At 42.3% G+C, this 24,018-nt stretch overlaps 2 protein-coding genes across 4 annotated transcripts in view; one reads left to right on the forward strand and one right to left on the reverse strand.

Moving 5' to 3' along the window:
- CDC123 (cell division cycle 123) overlaps positions 1 to 11,352 on the reverse strand; it is an 87,859-nt gene extending 76,507 nt beyond the window's left edge. For 2 of the 3 annotated variants that reach the window (XM_089686295.1, XM_089686281.1), the window contains exons 1-3: positions 11,196 to 11,352; positions 1,318 to 1,389; positions 59 to 131 (exon numbers count right to left, since the gene is read on the reverse strand). In XM_089686295.1, the coding sequence (XP_089542421.1) occupies positions 59 to 131; positions 1,318 to 1,389; positions 11,196 to 11,269 (219 nt within the window). In that variant the 5' untranslated portion in view covers positions 11,270 to 11,352. The remainder of the gene's footprint in view (positions 1 to 58; positions 132 to 1,317; positions 1,390 to 11,195) is intronic. The other variant, XM_089686287.1, reaches the window with a different exon arrangement.
- A 282-nt stretch (positions 11,353 to 11,634) lies between these two features.
- NUDT5 (nudix hydrolase 5) overlaps positions 11,635 to 24,018 on the forward strand; it is a 37,184-nt gene continuing 24,800 nt past the window's right edge. Inside the window, exons 1-2 of the mRNA XM_089686322.1 lie at positions 11,635 to 11,737; positions 23,873 to 23,939. Of these exons, the coding sequence (XP_089542448.1) occupies positions 23,877 to 23,939 (63 nt within the window). The 5' untranslated portion in view covers positions 11,635 to 11,737; positions 23,873 to 23,876. The remainder of the gene's footprint in view (positions 11,738 to 23,872; positions 23,940 to 24,018) is intronic.

A 24,018-nucleotide genomic window follows, 5' to 3' on the forward strand; every position in this document is an offset into this window, starting at 1 on the left:
TAACGATAATGTAGTGACTGTAGCCTTGACTATTATCAGTGTAAAAATGAAACACTACCTGTACCTCTTCTTCCTCCTCATCATCATTACTGTGTCTGATGTCTGGGTGGGAACATCCAGCAAAATCCTCCCTAAAAACAGAAAGAATTATAGACCTTCATGACATCACTGTGTAGCAGAGAAAAACAAATAAGAATACAGGATGCAGCAAAACAAATATTTATTGTATACCCCAATGGTCAACTCTTAATCAAAAGTATCTGTGCTATAGCAAATATTGAGCCCAATATACAAAACCAATTATCCAAATTCCATTCATTCCAGTATATAAAGTCAGACCATGTAAAGATACAGCTAAAAGGTAGTACATTATCATTTCCTTCTTTAAACAGAAGGCAATTACTTGTCACCACTTTCACAATAGACCCAGAAAACAAAGCAATTCCATATGTGGCAATGATAGCAAACAATAAACCGAATTTGACTATTGCTTGAATTTGTTGCAGTAAATATTTTTCTGTTTGGTGTGCCTATTTCTACTATTATACACACTGTATTTGGGCTATAAGCCCTTGGTCCTGGAAACAGACATGGCCATGGGGGCATTCAGGAAAGACTTGCATGCTTCTGTCTGGTATGCCTAAATTTGGGTTTGTGAAGGATGTGATAACATGTAAATGCCATTGGTTATAAGAAGAGAATACTATATTTCATAGTTTCCCAACCAGAGGTACATGCTAAAGTTTAGGTACGCACATTTTTCACAGTTACATTGATTCAGCTTGGTGCAATGTAAGTATACATGTGACATACCTGGCCCATCCCAGTGGAAGCTAATAAACACTGTAATAGGCACCACTACTAGAGTGAATACCGCACGCTTTCAGGCCCCGTACTGAGGGACTGCCCTGCTGCTTAGTGAACACAGAAGTCACTTGTTCAGCAAAGACGCTATTCAGAGAACACAGCATTTTCTCAGTAAAAGAGGTGGAATGGTGGTGGGTGGGTGGTGGGGTCCACAGCCCAATCTCCACCTCATCCAATCAGTAAACGGTTTGTGTTAATTGTAACAGGAATAGACTAGAAATATATCCATGGGGATACCTATTCTAGATTAAGCGGTCTGCAAGGCCGTGTGCAGTCAGTTATTCCTGTGCAGCCTTATGTTTTTGTAGTGGAAATGTTTTGTATTTGTATTTTAGTAAAACTGCTAAAAAGAATCCACATAAAAAAAAATACACAAGAAGCACACATGCAATAACAAGAAGAGACACACATAATTGCAAATAACTTTTGGAATAATAAAATAAAAGGTACCTTCCAGAGACAACAAGAGTTCCATCATCAAGTAAATAGTCTTTCACATTTTCTGGCAGTGGGATTATAACACTAAACAAGAGAGAGGAATGTGATATATGAGGATGCATTAAAAAACTCAATAGAAGTCCCAAGTACGATTAAAAAAAATAATATGCTACTTACACTTATGAAAAGAAGAAAAACATGTTTGGGGACTTTAGAATACAAGTTCACCTTCTGAGTATGTTACAGTTACACCCATATTTAGGGGGAAATGTGTAACATGCTCCAGGTCTGCCCTCCTCACCTCCCCCATCCCTGCACCCAGCCCGATTGTCAAGCATTTTACAGATAGCAATGCTTCCTCGAAAAGAACAGTCAAAATAAATCCCTATATAGGTCAGAAGCAGAAAAACACATGCATCAATTATATACAATATAAGTCTTTACATATAATCAGAAAATCACCCATAGCTATACTAGTCACATGCCCTGGCCATGAAACACAGTAATCTCAAAAGGTCAAAAAGAACAAGCATTTCAATCTAATGTATTATGAGCCACAAGTGACGATCTCACTCCTTCTCTGCAGCCCTTAGTACTCGCAAGTTCATAAATTAAATTACAGCATATAATTTTGCATATAAATATAGTGGGATTTTAGGTTGTACATAAAAATGGATGAACAGGAAGGATTTTTAATGCAGAAGAGATGCTTTGTCTCTGCAATGATATGGAAAATTTCATAAACCTATAGGTTCACAGTAAAAAATAGAAAACATCCAATGTTTAAAACTGGGAAAGTGTACGCTTTTAAGAAAACTGCTAATTTTGAAATTGATGGCAACAACACATCTCAAAAAAGTTGGGACAGGGAAACAAATATCTGGCAAAGTATGTGGTAGTAACATAATGAACTGGAAGAACATTTTGCAACTAATTAGGTTAATTGGCAACAGTTCAGTAACATGACTGGGTATAAGAAGAGCATCTTAGAGTGTCTCAGAAGTAAAGATGGGCAGAGGTTCACCAATTTGTGAAAAACTGCATCTAGAAATTATCAAACAATATTAGAATAATGTTCCTCAATGTAGAATTGAAAAGAATCTATATCATCATGGACAGTACATATCAAAACATTCAGAGAATCTGGAGAAATCTCTGTGAGCAAGGGAGAAGGCTGAAGTGCAATTTTGGAAGCCCATGATCTTCAGGTCTTCAGACAGCAATGCATTAAACACAGGCATGATTTTGTAATGGACAGCACTGCAAAGAAGAAGCCATATCGGAACATGATCCAGAAAAGCAGCCATCTTCTCTGGGCCAAAGATAATTTAAAATGGTCTACTGCAAAGTGGAAAACTGTTCTGTGGTCAGACAAATCAAAATTTGCGATTGTTTTTTGGCAACCATTGCTCCAGTCTAAAGAGGAGATGGACTTTCTGGCTTGTTATCAGTGCTCAGTTCAAAAACTTGCACCTCTGATGGTATGGGGGTGTGCATTAGTGTGCATCAAATTGAGGCCAGGAAAGAATGTAATGTGGTGCGTTGTGCACTGCATTACAGCCAGTGGAGTACAGGGGAGACATCCTGGATGTCCTGGATGTCTCAATAAAGAGAACCTGTCACCAAAAATCATCACACAGGGGACTTTTAGTCTCCTATCTGATGAAAAAAAAAGTTGTTACATTTTTTTTTTTTAAATTGTAAAAAAAAAGTTAAAGTTACACCCAAGCACATAACACCCCCCCCCCCCCCCACATACAAACACACACCGGGGCCCCACACATGAAAATGTCAATTGTGATACAAGTTTTTTACTGAAATTTTGAGTTTCCTAGACCTTTGTGGTAATATCGTATGACATTTAAAATTGGAATTACCACAATTTTGTTCTCTAGGGTCTCTGCTTTCAGAAAATACATAATGTTTTTGGGGTTTTATGTAATTTTCAAGTCTCAAATTATTTTTTAAACATGTGAAAAAAAACGTAAAAAGGACTTTGGAAGCAAAAGGGATAAAGGATAAGCCAGATACTCCCCATTCCTGATGAGCACCGAATCGGTGCTCATTACATTGTAAGGTCTCTCCCCCTCCCTGCTAGTTCCAGGGTACGATGCTGGAGACAGCGCAATGTTAAAATTATTACATGTTTAAGTCGCCATAAGTCACCTTTTGTTTTTAAAAGCCCCATGTTATTCCTAAAATCACCTCCAATTTAAAAACGGTTTCTGTTAAAATGTTTGTTTTTTTTCATCTGGACAAGTAGATTGTCACGAGGGACAAGTAGATTAGGACCCCGATTTTGTCCCTGGACAAATAATTTTTTCGAAAATTTCCACACCCCTATTCTGGAAAGGCACCATCAATGCTGAAAGATATATTCAGGTTTAAAAGCAGCATATGCTCAGGTATTATTAGGACAACATTCCTCTCCCAAAACTCCAGCAACTGGTCTTCTCAGCTTCCAAACGTTTATAGGGAATGGTTATAAGAGGGGATGCAACATCATTGTAAACATCCTCCTGTCCCAAGTTTTTTTGCAAGTGGGGTTGTACTTTGCCAGCTTTTTGTTACCTGTCCCAATTCTGAGACGTGTTGCTGCCATCAATTTCAAAATTACCTTACTTTTTTTCATAAAATGGTACAGTTTCTCAGTTTAAACATTTGATATGTTTTTATTTTCTATTGTGAATAAAACATGGGTTGTTAATATTTGCAGATTACTGCATTTTGTTTTTATGTAGATTTTACACAGTGTCCCAACTTTTTTGAAATGGGGGTTGTACTCAAGGTCGCTCAACAGGAAACACACACCTGAAAGAGAAAAACAGGTTATAAAGCTCCTCCTTCCTCCCTCATCCTCAGTTTTTTTAAGTAAACAACCTCCACCAACATGCACAAGTGGAAAATTTAGATAACAAAGTCATGAGCAAAAAAACACCAACACCATCTCAAACTAGAAACCTCTGGGTGTAAAGTACTATTAGTGGTAAGAAAAAAAAACATGGCTCTCCAAAATCAGGACAGCAACTTGTGAGGATAAACAAGAACTTTATTTGGGGAAGGGAGGGGGGGGGAGTGTTAATATTTTTTTCAGAACATCTTGAGAATTCTTTTCTCATTCTCCAGGCCATCAAGTGGAAGAGCTGAGGATGCAGATGGAACACCGTTCCTTGAGATAACAACTCCTGATAATTTAGTAGAATTCAGGGAGGACAGATTGCCGAAGACATCAGGCCAAAGAGCCAACGCCTTCTCAGCTACCATGGAGCAATCAAAATTACCTCTGCTTGGTCCTGGATAATCTTCCTGACCACTAGAGGTAGTAGGAACATTGAGGGAATGGCAAAAAATAACTTGAATCACCAAATAATGAGACAGGGCATCTGTGCATAAAGCTTGGGCTTCCCATTCCAGGGAAAAATATTTTATCACTTTGCTGTTTTGCCTGGATGCAAAGGAGTTTTATTAAAGGTTTGGCAAATCGTACAAAAGAGAAAAGCAATGTCTTAATGAATATATGTATAACCTCTGGGCAGGGAGGGCAGGGGGATGGGTTAACAATGTAAAATAAGGAGATAGCACTGCATCACATCAGTGCCCATAACACATAGGACCTTCTATGCTTCATATAATGGGGAATCATAGAGACAGTGCACGTGGATAAATATTAAGTTACTTGGTGAAAACAGAAAAGTGGATAGAAAAGCACTTCGAATCAGGGGTACGATTGGTATGTGCTTCCAGGGGTCATCAGTGCTGCAGCACCCACCAAAGGAAATACCACATGGTGAGCCATCAAAAAGTCAAAGCTCTACAAAGGATTCATCAACTTCAGGGGGAAGAAATGTTCTACCCTTGGTCTCCACAGTTTTAAGTAACTACGAACCTGATTTTTGCAGGATTGCTTCAACCTTCTCGTGTATCACTGCCTGGTTACCTTGTGCTTAGCTTCAAGGAGACCAAGCACAAGTGTTTTCCAGGATCTGGCAAATGTTTACTTAGCAGCTGTGGTGATTGGGAGCAGGAGTGTAAACTGAATTTTGGTCAACTCTGGAGGACACACGGTTAACAGAGCAACCTGGTTGGATAGTCACAATGAACAGATGGGTTATGATTTGGAAGATTTTGGACAAAAGGGACCGTAATAGGGCCAAGTCCACCAAACCTGGCTGTGGGTGCCCTGCATATCTGGCTCATCTTTCAGGAACAAGGTACCAACTGAATAGTACTTCATAAACAGTTTTGAGGACCAAAATGTTCTGGAATACCTTGTAGGTAGCCTGCTAAACATCAGTCCAGTCCTCCCCCTCAACTGTCAAGTGCAGATTCGCAAGAAAGATGCCTTATTTACAGCCAGAAGCTCCCTCTGATTGGAGGACTACTCCACTTCACTTCCTCTGGATCCCAAGTTCCTTGTGCCTGCAGACTCTCCCAATGAGACCACCCATCCCCACGAACTGGCATCCTTGGTGGCTTTGCAAGGGGAAGATTGCATCCAAGGCTGACCCACCAAGAGAGATCCAGGGAACCCATTCTGGGCAACCTACCAACACATTCATAAATTCATGCTTGCAATTCCAGGAATTAAACAATGATCTCTGAAAATTTCTGGAGTCCATCTTGGCCCAGATCACACCTGGAATAGTCACACTGTTGTGAGCCCTAAATTCTGCATGACCTGTTGGGAAAAAAAAAACTCACATACAGCTTTTATCTATTTCACCATGGAGACAATTCTTTGAACCTTCTCCTTCATAAGAAAGATGTTGAACTGTGTCTATTTTGTATCAAAATAGAAAAAAAGACCACCAACTGAGATAAGATCGGACTTGACTTGCCCAAGATGACACTCCAACTTAACTCAGGGAAGGTGGGGAGAATCATGTCAGTTGCTACCTATCATGGTTAAAAAAACCAGGAAAACATCCAGATAACGACTAACCAAAATTTCATACAGACAAAAAAGGCAATCATTTTGGTGAATATCTGGAGGGCTGTCAAGAGGCCAAAAAGAAGAGCCCTGAACTGACAATGCTGCTGAAGACCAAGTTTGGTATAAATTGCAAACTTTAAGAACTTCTGATAGTCTTGGCTGATTGGAACATAAAGATATACATCCTGCAAGTCCAGAGACACCATAAATATGCTTTGGAAATTTAAATTCCTTACCAAACGTTTTTCATACATAATTGTAAACAATATACCGGTACTTGTTGAACCTTTTGAAGTATATAATCACTCTGAATGTTCCAGGTTTTTGTACTAAAAAGCCGTGGGAGTAGAACCTGAATAATGCCCTGCTCCTCTCCCAGGTGAGCAATCATTTCCTTTATGGCTACTTGTCTCCTTTGGTCTCTCAGCATTTTGGTAATGAAAAAATACAGATGCAGGAGTTTTAAAAATTCTAGTTGATAACTCTCCTTCACATCTCTTCTAACTCAACTGGTCTTTATTGAGGTTAGCTTGTGGTTTACCCCATAAGGGACAAAAAGGATTCTTGTTATGCAACTTCTTTTGCCTTGGTGGGAATTTCTTCCCTTTTTCAGAAGAAAAATACTAATACTGCTTCAAACCCAGTACCAAACAAAAGGTTCCCTTAAAAAGGAATCCCACAAAGTTTAATTTTGGAGGTTAAATCTCCTTCCTATGACTTATAGCAAATACCTCTTCTTGCTCAATTACCAAAGGGCTGCAGTTTTAGCCGTGGCCCTCACTAATGGCACAGCTACATCAACCAAAAACCCCTATACATACTATCCTGGACTGACAGGACTGGCTGTGAATCCTATCCTCAATCTGCTCAAATGAATAAACAACGTTCAAAAGCTCATCAGATTTTTATACCAGAAAGAGGTACCTAGCTGCACTGACTCCACATGCATCTTCCTGATCTAAAACCAGATCCCACTTCAAAAGAGGTAGCCAAATTCTCCCCCTCTTCCAGAACAGAAACTGCCTGGAAACCAATGGAAGGCCTTAAATCTGCTAAAAGTGACCTGAAGGACATGAAGGATGAAAGCATTTCCTCACACATTGACATGATAAAATCTTTCATGTAAATGGAAGATTCTAAACCTGCTACGAGGCATAATACATTTTTAACACAAAAGCTTGCTATAAGAATCAGAAACCTTGATTTTACAATTCCTATATCTTTTCCTCATAGGTTTGTCCACCTTAGAAAAGGCTCTGGTCGCAGAGGTGGATCCTTATTTACTCTTCCCATGGGTTTCACTTATTCCTGGTGCCTCCCCTTAAAGCGACTTTAAGGGCAGATTCTATAGTATGTTTGCTGACTGGGACCATTACAAGGTCTCACAGTAGAACACGTTCTGCTCCTGCACCACTGCCTACCGCACAACTGCCTACAGTGAACAGCATCTAGCAGTGGTGCTGACCCCAATGAATGGCACTGGAGTGTGCATGCCCTTGCTTGTAAGTAGCTTGGTGGAAGTGTGCACCTCATGCAAAAGAAGTGCGTAACCACCTGGTGCAGCAAATTAAGCCAGCAGCATCTTGGTCCCCCTCAGTATCTCCTTTTGGTCCACGCTACCACAGCTTTTCCATCACACCACTGAGTAAAACCACAGAGGAGACACCTATGCCACAGAGTGCCTACAGGAGAACGCCCCTCATCAGAAGTGATAGATATCAAGCATTGGGTAGCCAGAGTTGCCTGAATTGGTCAAGTTGCAAAGGTCCAGCAGAAATCTTAAAGTGTTATTAAAGTCTATTTTTTTTTTGTAAATTAAAATAACAAACATGTATTACTCACCTGCTCTGTACAGTGGTATTGCACAGAGCGTCCCCGATCGTTCTCTTCTCAGGTCCGCTGCTGGTGATCTTGGCTCCTTCTCTTCTTCAAGTGTCCCCAAAGCAATCCGTTTGCTATGGGGGCACACTGTTTGCTCGCTCCCGAGCTGTGTGTCATAGACGCACACAGCCCTGCCCCCCCCCCCCACTTCCTCCTCACTGATTTTATTTACAGCAGCAGGAGCCAATGGGTTCTGCTGCTGTTTGAGTCCCTGTGTGAAGAGAAAGAGTGGAGAGGAGATGCAGCCATGCACAGCCACAGGATCTATTCTCCACTCTCTTCCCCTTGACACAGGAAAGGAGGAAGATATAGAAATAGAACACATTTTTTACCTTAATGCAAGGAATGCATTAGGGTAAAAAGTATTTTTAGTTTTAGTATCACTTTAAGGAAATGCTCACGTAAACCACACAGACCAGAACCTAGTCATCTGAGGGGAGCTAGAAAACCACAATCAGAGCCAGTGAAAAGAAAAGGAACCTTATATAGGGTACCCCTGGATGGTTGGAAATACAAAACAACTGAGGATAAGGGAGAGGGAGGAACGTTTAGAAAATGTGACCAATGTATGGCCAGCTTAAAGTGTAAATTGACCTTTTCAGAAAAAAATGAAAAGGTGGACTAACACTCTACACCCTCTCCACAACCCCAGTCCCCACTGTATTTGCCTTCGTAGGGGTGATGAACAGTCAGTGAATATGCAGCCAGGGCAATGCTCTCTGCTCCTCTACCCCTTCTCTCTGCAGAGATTCTAGGACAGATCAGTGTGATTCTGATTGGTCAGTGCTGGCACAGAGAATCAGTCTGATCCATCCCAGAAAGCCCTGCAGAAAGGGGGGGGGGGTAATAAGTGGGGACTTTGAATCCCTGGACATCAGTTGCATGGGCATTGACATTTCATCACCTGCAAAGGTAAGAGCACAGCAGGGTCTTGGGGAGGGGGGGGGGGGGGCGGGGGGTGTTAGTTCACCTTTTAATTTTTTCTGAAAATGTGAACACTTTAAGGCTTCTTACACATAGACAAATTAAATGTGTTTTTAAAGCCCACACCGTGCCATTTGTTAACAGAGTAGGGAAGAGTTGACATCGCAGTCATGTTTTTATTTACTGTATTTTTTGCTCCATAAGACGCACTTTTTTTCCCCAAAAAAATGGGGGAAAATGTCTGTGCATCTTATGGAGCAGCTGACCCGGTATTCTCCCCGTTGCTGCCGCCGTGTTAGAATACCGGGCCGGCCGCTTGGCTCTGTGCAGCAGAACCTGCAGACCTCCAGTGATCCTACCCGTTCCCTGGTCCAGCGGTGCCCTCACTGTCTTCTCTCCCTGGCATCTTTAGTGTGGGCACTCGGCTGTGACAGCTTGCGACTTCACAGCCGGGTGCCCACTGCGCATGCGCGAGAGGAGCTGCGCTTTGCGATTGGCTCTGTAGTCTTCTGGGACCTGTCTCGTGTCCCAGAAGACTACGAGGAGGAGGGGGAAGGACAACTCCGCGGAAGTGGGAGCAGGTACCGGTCAAATTCGGGTACCCGCTCCCCCCCCCCCCCGCTTCCCAAAGGTCTGGTCACCCGCTGTACCGTGCGCGCGCAGTCTCTGGTCACCCGCTCTACCGTGGGCGCAGTCTCTGGTCACCCGCTCTACCGTGGGCGCAGTCTCTGGTCACCCGCTCTACCGTGGGCGCAGTCTCTGGTCATCTCCTGTAGTATGTCTGCAGTCTCTGGTCATCTCCTGTACCGTGTCCGCAGTCTCTGGTCATTTCCGGTAGTATGTCTGCAGTCATCTCCTGTACTGTGTCCGCAGTCTCTGGTCATCTCCTGTACTGTTTCCGCAGTCTCTGGTCATCTCCTGTACTGTGTCCGCAGTCTCTGGTCATCTCCTGTACTGTGTCCGCAGTCTCTGGTCATCTCCTGTACTGTGTCCGCAGTCTCTGGTCATCTCCTGTACTGTGTCCGCAGTCTCTGGTCATCTCCTGTACTGTGTCCGCAGTCTCTGGTCATCTCCTGTACTGTTTCCGCAGTCTCTGGTCATCTCCTGTACTGTTTCCGCAGTCTCTGGTCATCTCCTGTACTGTGTCCGCAGTCTCTGGTCATCTCCTGTACTGTGTCCACAGTCTCTGGTCATCTCCTGTACTGTGTCCGCAGTCTCTGGTCATCTCCTGTACTGTGTCCGCAGTCTCTGGTCATCTCCTGTACTGTGTCCGCAGTCTCTGGTCATCTCCTGTACTATGTCCGCAGTCTCTGGTCATCTCCTGTACTATGTCCGCAGTCTCTGGTCATCTCAGGAGTACATCCGCAGTCTCTGGTCATCTCCTGTAGTACATCCGCAGTCTCTGGTCATCTCCTGTAGTACATCCGCAGTCTCTGGTCATCTCCTGTGCTATGTCTGCAGTCCATTGGTTCAGAATATTTTTTTTTTTCTTGTTTTCCTCCTCTAAAACCTAGGTGCGTCTTATGGAGTGAAAAATATGGTATGCCTATGATTGGGAAGAGTTTAACTCAGGACAAGAAATACAGAGATCAGTGGGACAGAGACAGCAAATAAAACAACATCAGTAGTTCTAAATCTACAAAAACCAACGTTGTCTGAAATTGCTACCATCACCTTCTGTCCTGACAGGAAATTATTATTTATTTCAGGTACTTATATAGTTATGAGAAATCTCCAAGATTTAGGGCACAGACAGCAATAAGAACCTCACACAGTTCTAACCTTTCCCCTCTTTATCCAAACTATAAATGTTTTCAATGGAGTTCAGCTTTACTAAAGACACCCAGGCTGCATGACAAGACACATAGAACCCAGCTCTGAGCCTGGAACATTCTTACAAAGCCCAGGCTCCTCACTTCCTGTTGTCAACTGACAACTCTACCTCTGCTGCACCAAAATGCCAAGTAGTGTTGTCATGATAGCTGGACTAAAGAACCCCCCCCCCCTCTTATTTCCATAACATAATCTGGGTTTAGGGACTGAATGAGGAAAAGTGAACAGTATCAGTGGGTTAGTGTACTCTGCACAATGTCTTCCTTCCTAAATAAGAGCCATGGCCCTTCTCCAGGCTGAAGCATGAACCACTCCTCACCTCCTGATACTTAGCCGCTTAAACCTGGAATACCACACAGAAAACTGGCAGTTCACCACCTGCTCCTTCTTCATGCTGGAACCACCGGGACCGGAAGTGTGCCCTCCCTAGTACCTCCCCCAGAAAACATTACTACGAAATAAAGGTACCTCTTGTGGTATACAAACCAGAGCTAAGAGTGTTTCAATGACACCACAAAGCGTTGCTAGCCTTGTAATATCACGTTCCTACATTTCTAATAAATGAGACGTAGTCATACACACGCCTCAACATTTCCAGCCCTGGCAGAGTTAAAACCTGGGCCGGTCATGTGGCATTTGCGAGTCACGCCTCGTTTGGATGTCATTTCACAGACCCGTGAGAAGGTGATTGGTAGAGCTCTTTTCGAAAGGAGGCTTGGAACGCGCAATAGGTTCTTTGCTGATTGGTCAGGGGGCGGGCACAGCAGTGATGGGGTGTGGCCTGGTGGTGGGTGTGTTGTAGCTGCATGGTGTCCTCTCACTTCCTGACTTGTGTCTTGCTGTGTTGTTCCTGCTGTACAGGTAGGTGAGGAGGAGGGGGCGGGCAGTGCCTGGGAGAGGTGCCAGCTTTCCCCGGCCTGTGTGCAGCAGTGGAGGTCCGGAGTGTTAGGTTTTAGCTGAGTGGAATGTGCCGTGCTTGGAAGGGAGATTGTGCTCTGTGACACGAGAGGGAGTTTCTTTTACTTTCGCTTAGTACATGGCGAGAAAGTGTACACAATCTGGGGATACCAGAAAAAGGGGGTCACTAGTGTATGGTGTCCCCCACATAGAGAAAGGAGCCTCCTGTACAGGAAGGTTGTAGGACAATATTATTATTATAGAAAACCTTTGCTTCATAACAGCACACTGCCACAGGATCAATACTAGAGATCTACAGGCAAAACCCTTCTTATTTTGGGGGGAGGGGAGAGGGAGTACTAAACTGCATATTGGGATGGTTGGATTATTGGCTGCAATGCTCAGCACTCTCATTAGGTGTCAGTATGTTTTTACACTCATAAATGGTAATGTTTTTACTCAAAATGTGTTTTTCTCTTCTGCACCTCTTGTATTGCAAGAAGTACAACCCCTGGAATCCCCACTCTTGGAAAATGTTCATTCAATTGTTTAGGCCCCATGTACACGGGACACTTCTGAACGATGGAAACTAACTGCTGGAAAACGGAGGTTAAAAACATCTGTTTAGCCACGTTTGCATACCGCGTTTGCGTTTAGAAGTGTTTTTTAAAGATAACCTCGAGACCTTCCAAAATGCCCAGAATGCAGTGAAAAACAGTAAAAAATTTACTATTTCAGACATTTTGAAATAAATACACCGTGTTCCAAATTATGCAAATGATATTTTTCTCATTTACCTAAATAATTGATGGAAATAACAGTCAGCATAATTCTCATGTTATCAGCTATTAAGAGTACAATTCACATTTTATTGAACAAACCTCCTAATGATAACAGGATTTTTGTTAAACATAAAACACTTACAATGCACTGTTCCAAATTATTATGCACAGTAAGTTTCAAAACACTTTATAGGATGTAAAGAACTGAAAATTGTCATTTGTTGTGTTTGCAGCATATTTACTGAAATCAAAAGCTATTTCAATCAAACTTTTAACAACATTTCAGTTTTTTAAACATTTTAACAGGTCACAATACATTGTAACACAGGACCCCTTATGCGATAGCAGCTTCACAAGTCTTGCATCCATTGAACTTGTGAGTTTTTGGACAGTTTCTGCTTGAATTTGTTTAAAAGATGACAGAATAGCCTCCCAGAGCTGCTGTTTGGATGTAAACTTCCTCCCACCCTCATAGATCTTTTGCTTGAGGATGCTCCAAAGGTTCTCAATAGGACTGAGGTCAGGGGAGGGTGGAGGCCACACCATGACTTTCTCTCCTTTTATCCCCATAGCAGCCATTGATGCAGAGGTATTCTTTGCAGCATGAGATGGTGCATTGTCATGCATGAAGATGACTTTATTACGGAAAGCATAGTTCTTCCTTCTGTACCAGGGAAGAAAGTAATCAGTCATAAACTCCACATACTTTGCAGAGGTCATCTTTACACCTTCGGGGGCTCTAAAGGGGCCGACTCGCTCTGTTCCCATGATTCCGGCTTAAAACATGACTCTACCACCGCCTTGCTGACATCGCAGCCTTGTTGGAACAGGGTGGCCGTCCACCAACCACCCACTACTCTATCCATCTGGACCATCCAGGGTTGCACGGCACTCATCAGTGAACAGGACTGTTTGAAAATTAGTCTTCATGTATTTTTCTGCCCAATGCAGCCGTTTCTGCTTGTGAGCATTGGTTAGTGGTGGCCGAATAGAAGGTTTATGCACAGTTGCAAGACTTTGGAGGACTCTACACCTTGATGTCCGTGGGACTCCAGAGGCACCAGCAGCTTCAAATATCTGTTTGCTGATATGTAATGGTATTTTAGCAGCTGCTCTCTTGATCTGATGCATGGATCTGGCAGAAATCTTCCTCAATGTGCCTTTATCTGCACGAACCCGTCTGTGCTCTGAATCAGCCACAAATCTCTTAATAGTGCGATGATCACGCTTACATTTTCATGAAATATCTAATGTTTTCATACCTCGTCCAAGGCATTGAACTATTTCACTCTTTTCGGCAACAGATCCTTTTTTTCCCCATATTGCTTGAAAATGGTGCTCTGCTTAATAATGTGGAACATCCTTTTTTAGTAGTTTTTCCTTAAATTGGGCTCACCGGCCAATCTAATTATAACAGGTGTCCAAGATTGTTTTCAGTGATCAAAAGAGCCCTGACACACAATGCCATCCATGAGTTAAACTGAAAAACAAAATATTTAATCTTTGTGACCCTTAAATAGAATTTGCATAATAATTTGGAACGTGGTGCAGAGAGAGCAGAAGCAGAGAGAGCAGTATTTGTTGAGATTAGCTGTCTTTTTTTGTGGTGTTTGGATGTGTTCCAGCTCATTTCTATGCAGAAATTATTGCAGCAGTGTCTAACGTATTTTCTTTCATGCGAAACATCAAAGTATGGTGTACCAGGTCCATTTGAGTAGGGGGAAAACGCTTTGCATGCATTTTTCATGACGAAAAAAGGCTCTGGGCACCATCTGAATATGGAAGAATTAAAAAAATTTTCAAACGCCTATAACATTGAACACTGTTTACATATGTGTGTGTGGCTTACGTATGCGTTCATTACTACATGCGAGGACAGGGGCACGTTAAACTTTTTTTTTTTTTTTTTGAAGGGGTTTATTTTGTTTTGTTTGTTTTTTTTTAACACGGTCCCTTTAAAAAAAAAAATGTAATCACTTCTATTCCTATCACAAGGAATGCATGCATAATTAGCGACAGGTACTTTTTATGGAGAGATATGGGGCCAATAAGACCCCCATATCTCTCCTCTGCAATGTAAAGCATTAGTTCATAAAAAACATTGATCTAGTGCTTTATTTAAAAAAAAAAAAAATGGCCTTGTTTACATGGCGCCGGAAGTGATTATTGCTCTGGTCCTCCAAGGGCATAGAGGTGAGTGTAGGCCATCTTTCCTTCACTTATCCATATGCCCAGCACCAGGATCGTTCAATGGTTTCTCAGGTAAGGCTCAGAACTACCGAGCGGCAAGGAGTGGCAGTGGTGAGGGGCGGGGTTATTTTCGTCACCTGTATCGGTGCTTATTTTCATATTGGCCAACGGCCGATAGGGGTGTTTTCGGGCGAAACGTTTTGGCCGCTGAAATTTTGGTGCACCCCTAATTTCCACCATAGATTTCCAATTCGATTGAGGTCTGGACTATTTGCAGACCATGCCATTGACATATGTCTTTCTTGAAGGAAAGTTTTTCACAGCTTTGGCCCTATGGCAAGATGCATTATTATCCTGAAAAATGATGTCGTCATCGTCATCAAACATACTTTCAGTTGATGGAATAAGAAAAGTGTCCAAAATCTCAATATAAACTTGTGCATTTATTGAAGATTGTCTGTCATCTCTCCCGTACCTTTACCTGACATGCAACCCTATAATATCAGTGATTTGTGGAAATTTGTATGTTTTCTTCAGGCAGTCGTGTTTATACATTTCATTGGAACGGCACCAAACTCCAGCATCATTACCCTGCCCATGGCAGATTTGTGATTCATCACTGAATATCACTTTCATCCAGTCATCCACAGTCCATGATTGCTTTTCTTTAGCCCACTGTAACCTTGTTTTTTTTTTTCTCATATCCTTATCAGAAACCGGTCAGATATGGTCCTTGGCATGCTTAACCACAACAATCCACCCATAATCTCGTGTAGAAAAATAACTATACCGATAATCTTTTTCAGAAATAGGTAAAATATGGTCCTTTGCTTGTGTATACGCAATAATACACCCATAATCCCCGTATGGAAATATAACTATTCTCATATTCTTATCAGAATCAGGTCAAATATGGTTATTGGTATGCATATCCACAATGTTCCATCCATAATCCCCATGTGGAAAAATATTTTATGCATTTGCTTATCCAAAATAGGTTAAATATGTTCCTTGTTAAGTATAACCATGATATTACACCCATAATCCACACATATAAAAGAATTTCCCCATATTCTTATCTTAAATGGTGAAATGTATTATGTGGGATGCGTAACCATTATATTTAATCTATAATACCTATGTTTGTAATTTATAATCTTTATTTTTGAAACCTCTTTTTTCAAGGTTCCTAATAAAACCATTCCAAATGTAGTGCTTCACACATACATGTACTGTATAACATCAGTAAATCTATTCCTAGAAATATAGTGAGTAAAGTTTCCATTATTTCTGTATAATTTACAATGATTCTACTTTACAGCTGCATATATATTAGCAAGTGAAGAGTTAAACATTAGCCACTACTTCTTGAAACATAGTATCAAGCACTGCAGAAAAGAAACCTATTTTGAGTAAAAAAAAAGTCCTTACCATGTGTGTGTGTTCAAATAGACTGACACCTAATGAGAGTGAGCATTGCAGCCAATAATCCAATCATCCCATCGCCTTGGTTATATCAGCTCCCTCCCCACTGGTCTAGGGTTACACAGGCTATCCCCCCTTCAGTCTATTATGAATGCTGCTGCTAGACTCATACACCTTACCAACCGATCAGCGACTGCTGCCGCTCTCTGCCAATCCCTTCACTGGCTTCCACTAACTCATCGTATAAAATTCAAAATACTAACCACAGCTTACAAAGCCATCCACAACATTGCCCCTAGCTACATCATCAACCTCATCCGCAGATATTGCCCAAATTGCCCACTCTGCTCCTCCCATGATATCCTCCTCTCTAGCTCCCTCATCACCTCCTCCCACGCTCGCCTCCAGGACTTCTCCAGAGCCTCTCCCATCCTCTGGAACTCCCTACCACAGCATGTCCAGTCAGCCCCTACCCTGTCTGCCTTTAGGCGATATTTGAAAACTTCCTTCTTCAGGGAAGCCTACCCCACCTCCACCTAAGAACTGTACTTGAATCACCTCCGCCAGATCATCTCCTGTAGCTATCACCTTTTGTATCATCTCCCCCTTCCTTTAGATTGTAAGCTCCACGAGCAGGGCCCTCCTATTCCTTCTGCACTGAAATGTATTGTAAGTGTACTGTCTCCCTTATATTGTAAAGCGCTGCGCAAACTGTTGGCGCTATATAAATCCTGTATAATAATAATCATCCCAATATGCAGTTTAGTACGTCCCAATTTGTTTAAAGTTTTAGACCCACTTGCACTGGGCGATAATGCAGTGCAATATGCACTCGATTAGATTCTTTGCAGCACAGGTGAGACAAGATGATCTGTCACCATAAAATCATCACATAGTGGACTTTGTCCTATATGATGAAAAAAAAAAAAAGTAAAAAAATAAATAAGTTTACACGTAAGCTCATAACCCCCCAAAAAAATAAATTTTTGTGGCACCGTCCACAATGAACGTAAATGCACACATCAAGGGCGCCTACACACGTAAATATCAATTGGGATACACATGTTACATATTGCTGTGTACGGCGGAGTGAGAGCAATAGTTCTGGCACCAGAGCTCCCTTGCAATGCTATACTAATGACCTTTTAAGGCCTGGTTTGCACCAATGCAGTTTGCTTTAGATCTGTTTTTGTAATGCTTTTTGCCTTTTGCTTTACGTTTTTACACACACGTTTTTGCCGAGATTTTTCCAGCGGGTTTTTATTTTGTTAAAGTGGAAATGTTTTGTTGCTGGGCGGAATAAAAACGCAGCAAAAACACACTACATGTGTTTCAGCAGTATCTCCATTGAAATCTGTTGTAGCAAAAATGCTGCTTTTTGCATTTAAAGAAGCTCCTGACCCTTTCCAAAAATGCAGCTGCTCAAAAAAGCATAGATGTGAACGTGTCCCATAGGAGACCATTTCTGCAAAAAACACATACAGTCAGGTCCATAAATATTGGGACATCGACACAATTCTAACATTTTTGGCTCTATACACCACCACAATGGATTTGAAATTAAACGAACAAGATGTGCTTTAACTGCAGACTGTCAGCTTTAATTTGAGGGTATTTACATCCAAATCAGGTGAACAGTGTAGGAATTACAACAGTTTGCATCACCGTGGGGTTTTTTATTGTTTGAGATATAAGCAAAAAAATACAGAAAATAAAACAAAACGTGTTTTTCTTTCTGTTATAAAATTTTACAAAAAAAAATATTTCTACAAAAATTTAGCCCAAAATTTATACTGCTACATTTTTCATAAAAATAACCCAAATCCATGCATATTATGTAGTCTGTGTGAAAGTTATGCAGGCCATAGATGGTTCATTTATCGGCCGATTTTTCATCGGAAAGAATAATTGGCCGATTTTCACACTGTTAGTGGGGCAATGGCATCGGACTATTTTCGCGGTTCCTCCTCATTTCGTTTATTGGTCACACTGGAAAATTTGTGAAAAACGGTCGATTTTTGCAATCGTTGATGGCAACAGAACTAACGATGTTTTGTTTTTCGGACGAAAAGTCGGCCGATAAACGAACCGTCTATGGCCTGCATATGTCTACAAGCTATGGTACCAATCATTGAAAATTGATCACACCTGATGTACTGATGGCCTATATCATTTCTTGAGGCCCTAACATACCAGGAAAGTTGTTTGGAATATGAAAAAAAAAAATTTTCCACACAAAATTGTCATAATAAGTTATTTCTCACACACAACATAGGCATACTTGCAATTCCACCCCAAAATACATTCTGCTACTCCTCCTGAGTATGGTGATACCACATGTGAGTCTTTTCCACAGCCTGGCCACATACAGAGACCCAACATTCAAGTAGCACCTTAAGACATTCTAGGGGCATAAATAAAACCTCTAATGTCCTGACTACGTATCACAGTTTTGAAGGCTCTGGAGCACCAGGACAATGGAAATGCCCTTAAAATGACGACATTTTTTTTCTTTAAAATTAGAAAACCTGTCATTCTTACCTGCTCTGTGCAGTGGTATTGTACAGAGTAGCCCCGATCCTCCTCTTAGGTCCCCCTGCTGGTGCTCCTGGCCCCTCCTGCCTAGTGCGGCTATGGGCCTACCCAAGCAGGCACATTCGCAAGCCTCTGTTCTGTGTGCCCATTCACACACACAGTACGGCTTGGCCCTGCTCTCTCTTCATTGGTTTCCTGTCTTTGATTGACAGCGGGAACCAATGAGCTCCTGCTGCTGTATCAGCCAATGAGCAGGGGGAGAGCCAATGCTCTCGTGCACATCACTGGATCACGATGGGGCTCAGGTAAGTTTAAGAACATGGGCTGCTGCACACTGAAGCTTTTTTACCTTCATGCATAGATTGCATGAAAATAAAAAAACCTTGAGCCTTTACAACTAATTTAACAAGAAATGTTATTGCATTTGTGTGCCCTATAATTAAATGTAGTGTATTTTATACTGAATTGTGCAATTCGTAGACTGGTTTGCTAATCAAAAAATATATAAAATTTGATTAAATCTTCAGGCCCAAAAAACACAAACAGCCCTGGCCATAAAAAGGTTAGAGGTTGTAAACCTTCACAAATAGTGAAGTGACTGGCCTCGGGGGATACACAGAAATGAAACACAACCTCCTACATAAGTTGTACCTGTTTATCTGTAGCCATCTCTCCTCTACTTTTTACAGCCTGTCTGAGCTTCCAGAAAGCAATGAGCAGGGAGCTGAAGTTACATTCTGCAAAGCTCAGTGAGGAGAGCTGATTAGAGGTACACACCACACTTTACACAGCATGCAGGTGCAGAGCTAAGGCTGTCAGTCACAATCTTTGAGCTGGAGGTTCGTTCCATCAACTTATCTCTTGGTGTATAGAGGGATATTCTTTGTTGTTTCATGTCTAAGGTTAACCACTTAAAGGATAAGTTCACCTTTATGTAAAAAATAAATAAATACATATTTTTGCAGGTAAAAAATGTGCGTTCATTGTGGTGTGTTTTTTTTTTTTTTTTTTTTTTGTCACAATGGAGGGTGCAGTATAAGGATCCTGCAGACTCTCAGTAAGCAATACGGGAGGTATGGGCAGGCAGTTACTGAATGGCAGAAAGATCAGTGAACTACGAGAGTGTTCACCAGCACCCTCGCAGTTCAGTGAGAATTATAAGCCATCGGCCACAATGGCTGATGGTATTTGTAGTCTATTCATTCACAGGAAATGGCGAATAAATGACAGGGCCTTGTGGGCGGAGCTCCACACAGCTGCGCTGTTTTCAGATTGTGACAGTGGGTGCAGACAGAAGATCCCAGGCCCTATGTCACAGAGAGGGGAGCGCTGGCAGCAGGAGGTGGATGTACATGTTACACCCCAAATATGGGTGTAATGTGACATGCTCCTAAAAGGTGAACTTATCCTTTAAGTGTGTATGTTCAGCAGAAAATAAAGCTTAAAAAATAATCAAAATAGAAGTGAGGTAACATACTGTGGGGAGTTTGCAGGGTTTAGTACATATTTTCTGAAACATGCAGTGGATGAAATAAAGTCCATTATTACATATTAGCCTGCAATACACATAGGTCACAAGCACATCATGTACTATGCTTTAGGATACTGTATCATCATATGCAGACAGCCTGTCAGCTGAGTATAGTGATTATGTGTCAGAATGGTGCTGGTGGAAGACTGCACACCTCCACACCAACACAGCTGTCGCTGCACAGAGAAGATGGAAGGCTAGAAGCCATGAACACATGTACATGCACCAGCAACAGCGGGTAGCACAATGACATAGAAGCAAGCAAGCTGAAGAGACAAAACGCTGGGCAAAGTTCAGTAACATTCCAGAGATTCTTGTTAACCACTTGCCTACCAGGCACTTATACCCCCTTATTTACCAGGCCAATTTTCAGCTTTCAGCGCTGCCGCACTTTGACAATTGCGCGGTCATGCAACATTGTACCCATATGAAATTTTGATAATTTTTTTCTCACAAATAGAGCTTTCTTTTGGTGGTATTTAATCACCGCTGGGCACTTTACTTTTTGCGCTATAAATAAAAAATTGCCAAAAATTTGAGAAAAAAAAAGTTTCTTTGTTTCTATTATAAAATTTTTCAAACAGGTAATTTTTCTCCTTCACTGATGTGCGTTGATGAGGCAGCACTGATGGGCACTGATAGGCGGCACTGATAGGCAGCACTAAAGGGCACTGATAGGCAGTACTAATGAGGTGGCACGGATAGGTGGCACTGATAGACAGCACTAATGAGGTGTCACGGATAGGCGGCACTAATATGCAGCACTGATAGGCGACACTGATGATGGGTACTGATAGACGGCACTGACTGGCGGCACTGACTGGCACAACCGCTGGGCACTGACTGGCAGCACTGCTGGGCTGCACATGTGGGTGGCACTGGTGGGCAAAGGTGGGTGGCACTGGTGGGCACAGGTAGGTGGCACTTCTGGGCACAGGTGTGTGACATTGCAGAGTGGCACAGGTGGGTGCACTGCTGGGCACAGGTGGGTGATCTGCTGGGCACAGGTGGGCGGAGCTAGTGGGCACACTGCTGGGCACAGGTGGGCGGAACTTGCGGGTGCCACTGCTGGGCACCGATCATCAGGGCACTGATGATCAGTGCCCTGATGATCGGTGCCGATCCCCGCTCTGACAACTGCCGGTTCTCGGCAGTACTTTCCTCACGCTCTGACAGCGTGAGGAAAGTGCAGCCGAGAACCGGCACTTGCATTTCCCTCTGATCAGCGTGTCATTGGACACCGCTGATCAGGTGGTAAAAGGCCGCTGTGATTGGCCTTTTACCACATCACGTGATCAGCTGTGTCCGTAGGACACAGCGATCACGGAGATCGCCGGGTGCGCGCCCCCTGGGGCGCGCAGGAGAGCGCGTTCTGGGGGGACGTCATATGACGTCCACTCAGAACTGGCCGGCCGCAGTGCAGCCGTCATTCGGCTATCTGCGGTCGGCAACAAGTTAATCAAACCGTGAAGTGCAAAGCCGCACAGTCATGATGTAGACCCATACAGGGGTTGGACAAAAAAATGGAAATGCTATATGATTTGCAGGTGTGAAAGTGATGACATATTTTGCGTTGAAAGCGGAAGTGATGTAACATTCTTTTGCTTCCACTGTGTAATGAGACACCCAGCTAACCGTTGAGAAGCCTCACTTTCGTCATTCATTGTGTGTGCTGCTAGTAATATGGAGTCGTGTTACAGCCTATAGAGCTTCAAAGAGGGCAAATTGGTGGTGCCCACTTAGCTGTTGCCTCTGACTGAAGTTATCAGTTTATTTGCCGTTTTGTGAGGTACAGTATCAAAGGTTGTGACAGCATATACAATTCCTGGGAAAACGTCGTCTGATAAGCATAAGCGCGGTCGACATGGTCAACTGACAGAGACCAAAGGACATTGCGCAGGATTATGGCCCAGAAAAGGAAAACAACTGTTACAAAAGTAACTGCAGAGCTCAATCTCAGTCTTTACAGGAATTCTGTGTATCTCTCCTGCTGCCCGCACTGCTGAACTCCAATCCATTGCTGAGAAATTGCCCTCTTAAGTCTGGGCAACTGACAAATCCTGGAGGGTCAGAACTTCTGGGTCCCCACAAAGCTTGCTTGTTTGTCTTTTTGACCTCTATGTCATTACAAAGCTCAGCAGTGGCCTTGAGGTCCGAGAGTAAAATCAGTGAGCTCTGTGGGGGACCCAGAAGGTCAATGCTCGCAGAAGTGTTGGTTTACCAGCTGACTTCAGGGAACTATCTCACAGAAATGTACCGACATTTATCTGCACAAGCAGTAGAAGAGTATTTTTTTTTTATATCTTTACAAATACTTACATTCCTCAAATGTTTTCCTTACGTTTTTTTTAAAAACCTTTCACTAGACAGTGAAATATGGTATGAGTTAGCTTTGAAAGACTGGTTCCGGTAACAAAGTGCAACTAATACCCGAAGTAGCTATTCCAGGCCTGTTGTCAGTTTTTAGGCCTTGTTGTTATTGCTCTTGTTTATGCAGCCAGAGACACCAGTTGTTGCTGGCAGGCAGACCATGTAAGTCTATGGGGATGCAGCAGCTGTACGGATACAGCTGCTCGTCATAATGTGGAAGGCATGTGAGTGCATAGCTCCAAATGAAGATAGTATGCATTTGGGACCACTCACCTACTCCGCCTGACACATTGGGACAACTGACTCTTTCCGTACAGCATCTCTGTTCTCATAGGCTTACATGGGCTGCCTGAATGCAGCACCTCCAGCCGCATGGAGATTGACAGTCAACTGTCATATACTGTATAAAGTGCTTTTTTGAGAATAAAAGAACCTTAAAGTATAACAAAAGGCAAAACTTTTTTTTATTCTGAAAGAGTGGAGAGAGAATAGAACACCTGTCAGGAGGTTTTTATTGCGGTCTGTGTCCATGTTAAGATTCACCCCCTTTATTTGTCATATTTATTACTATAGCTGTCATATCTTTTCATTATCATCAAATGCGAGAGTGAAAGAAAATCTCAGATTTTAGGTTGCCCCAAAAAGACCTAGCCCCGTGAAGACTGAGATTGAGCTCTGCAGTCACTTTTACAGCAGTTGTTTTCTTATTCTGGGTCACCATCCTGCGCAATGTCCTTTTGCCTCTTTGGGTCAGTTGACCATGTCACCTACACTTATGCTTATCAGATGACATTTCCCTGGAAACTCTATATGCTGTCATAACCTTTGATACTGTACCTCATGACATGGCAAATAAATTGGCAACTTCAGTCACACAGGCTCCAGCTAAGCGGGCACCAACAATTTGCCCTCTTTGAAGTTCAGTAAGCTCTGGCATGACTCTGTATTACTAGCAGCGCGTGCAGTGAATGACGAAAGTGAGGCCTCCCACCCGTTAGGTGTGTGTATAAGTGTGTGTGTGTGTATGTATGTGTATGTATGTATGTGTATATCTATATATATATATATATATATATATATATATATATATATATATATATATATAATTATACACACACTTTTATTTTCTATATACGAAGTGTTTTTACATGATCAAATGGTGGCTTTTTGATGATAGGTTTGCTTTAAATGCAATATTGAGCTGCTGTCTCTCTTGCTATCCATTGCTAGTAGAGAAAGAATAAATAGTATTTTGTTTTTTTCCAGAGAAATGGAAAGCATGAATTCAGAAGATGTATCAAATCCTAAAAAGGACACCATCATAAAAGAAAAGGTATATTTGCAGTTATTACACAATTTAGATAGGTCAACTTTATTTTGTTTATGGTGATTTCTTTCACTGACCCTACCTA

The sequence above is a fragment of the Staurois parvus genome, unplaced genomic scaffold (assembly GCF_062004578.1).
Source record: "Staurois parvus isolate SC_StPar_1 unplaced genomic scaffold, SC_StPar_1.0 ptg000019l, whole genome shotgun sequence".
NCBI classification, from domain to species: Eukaryota; Metazoa; Chordata; class Amphibia; order Anura; family Ranidae; genus Staurois; species Staurois parvus.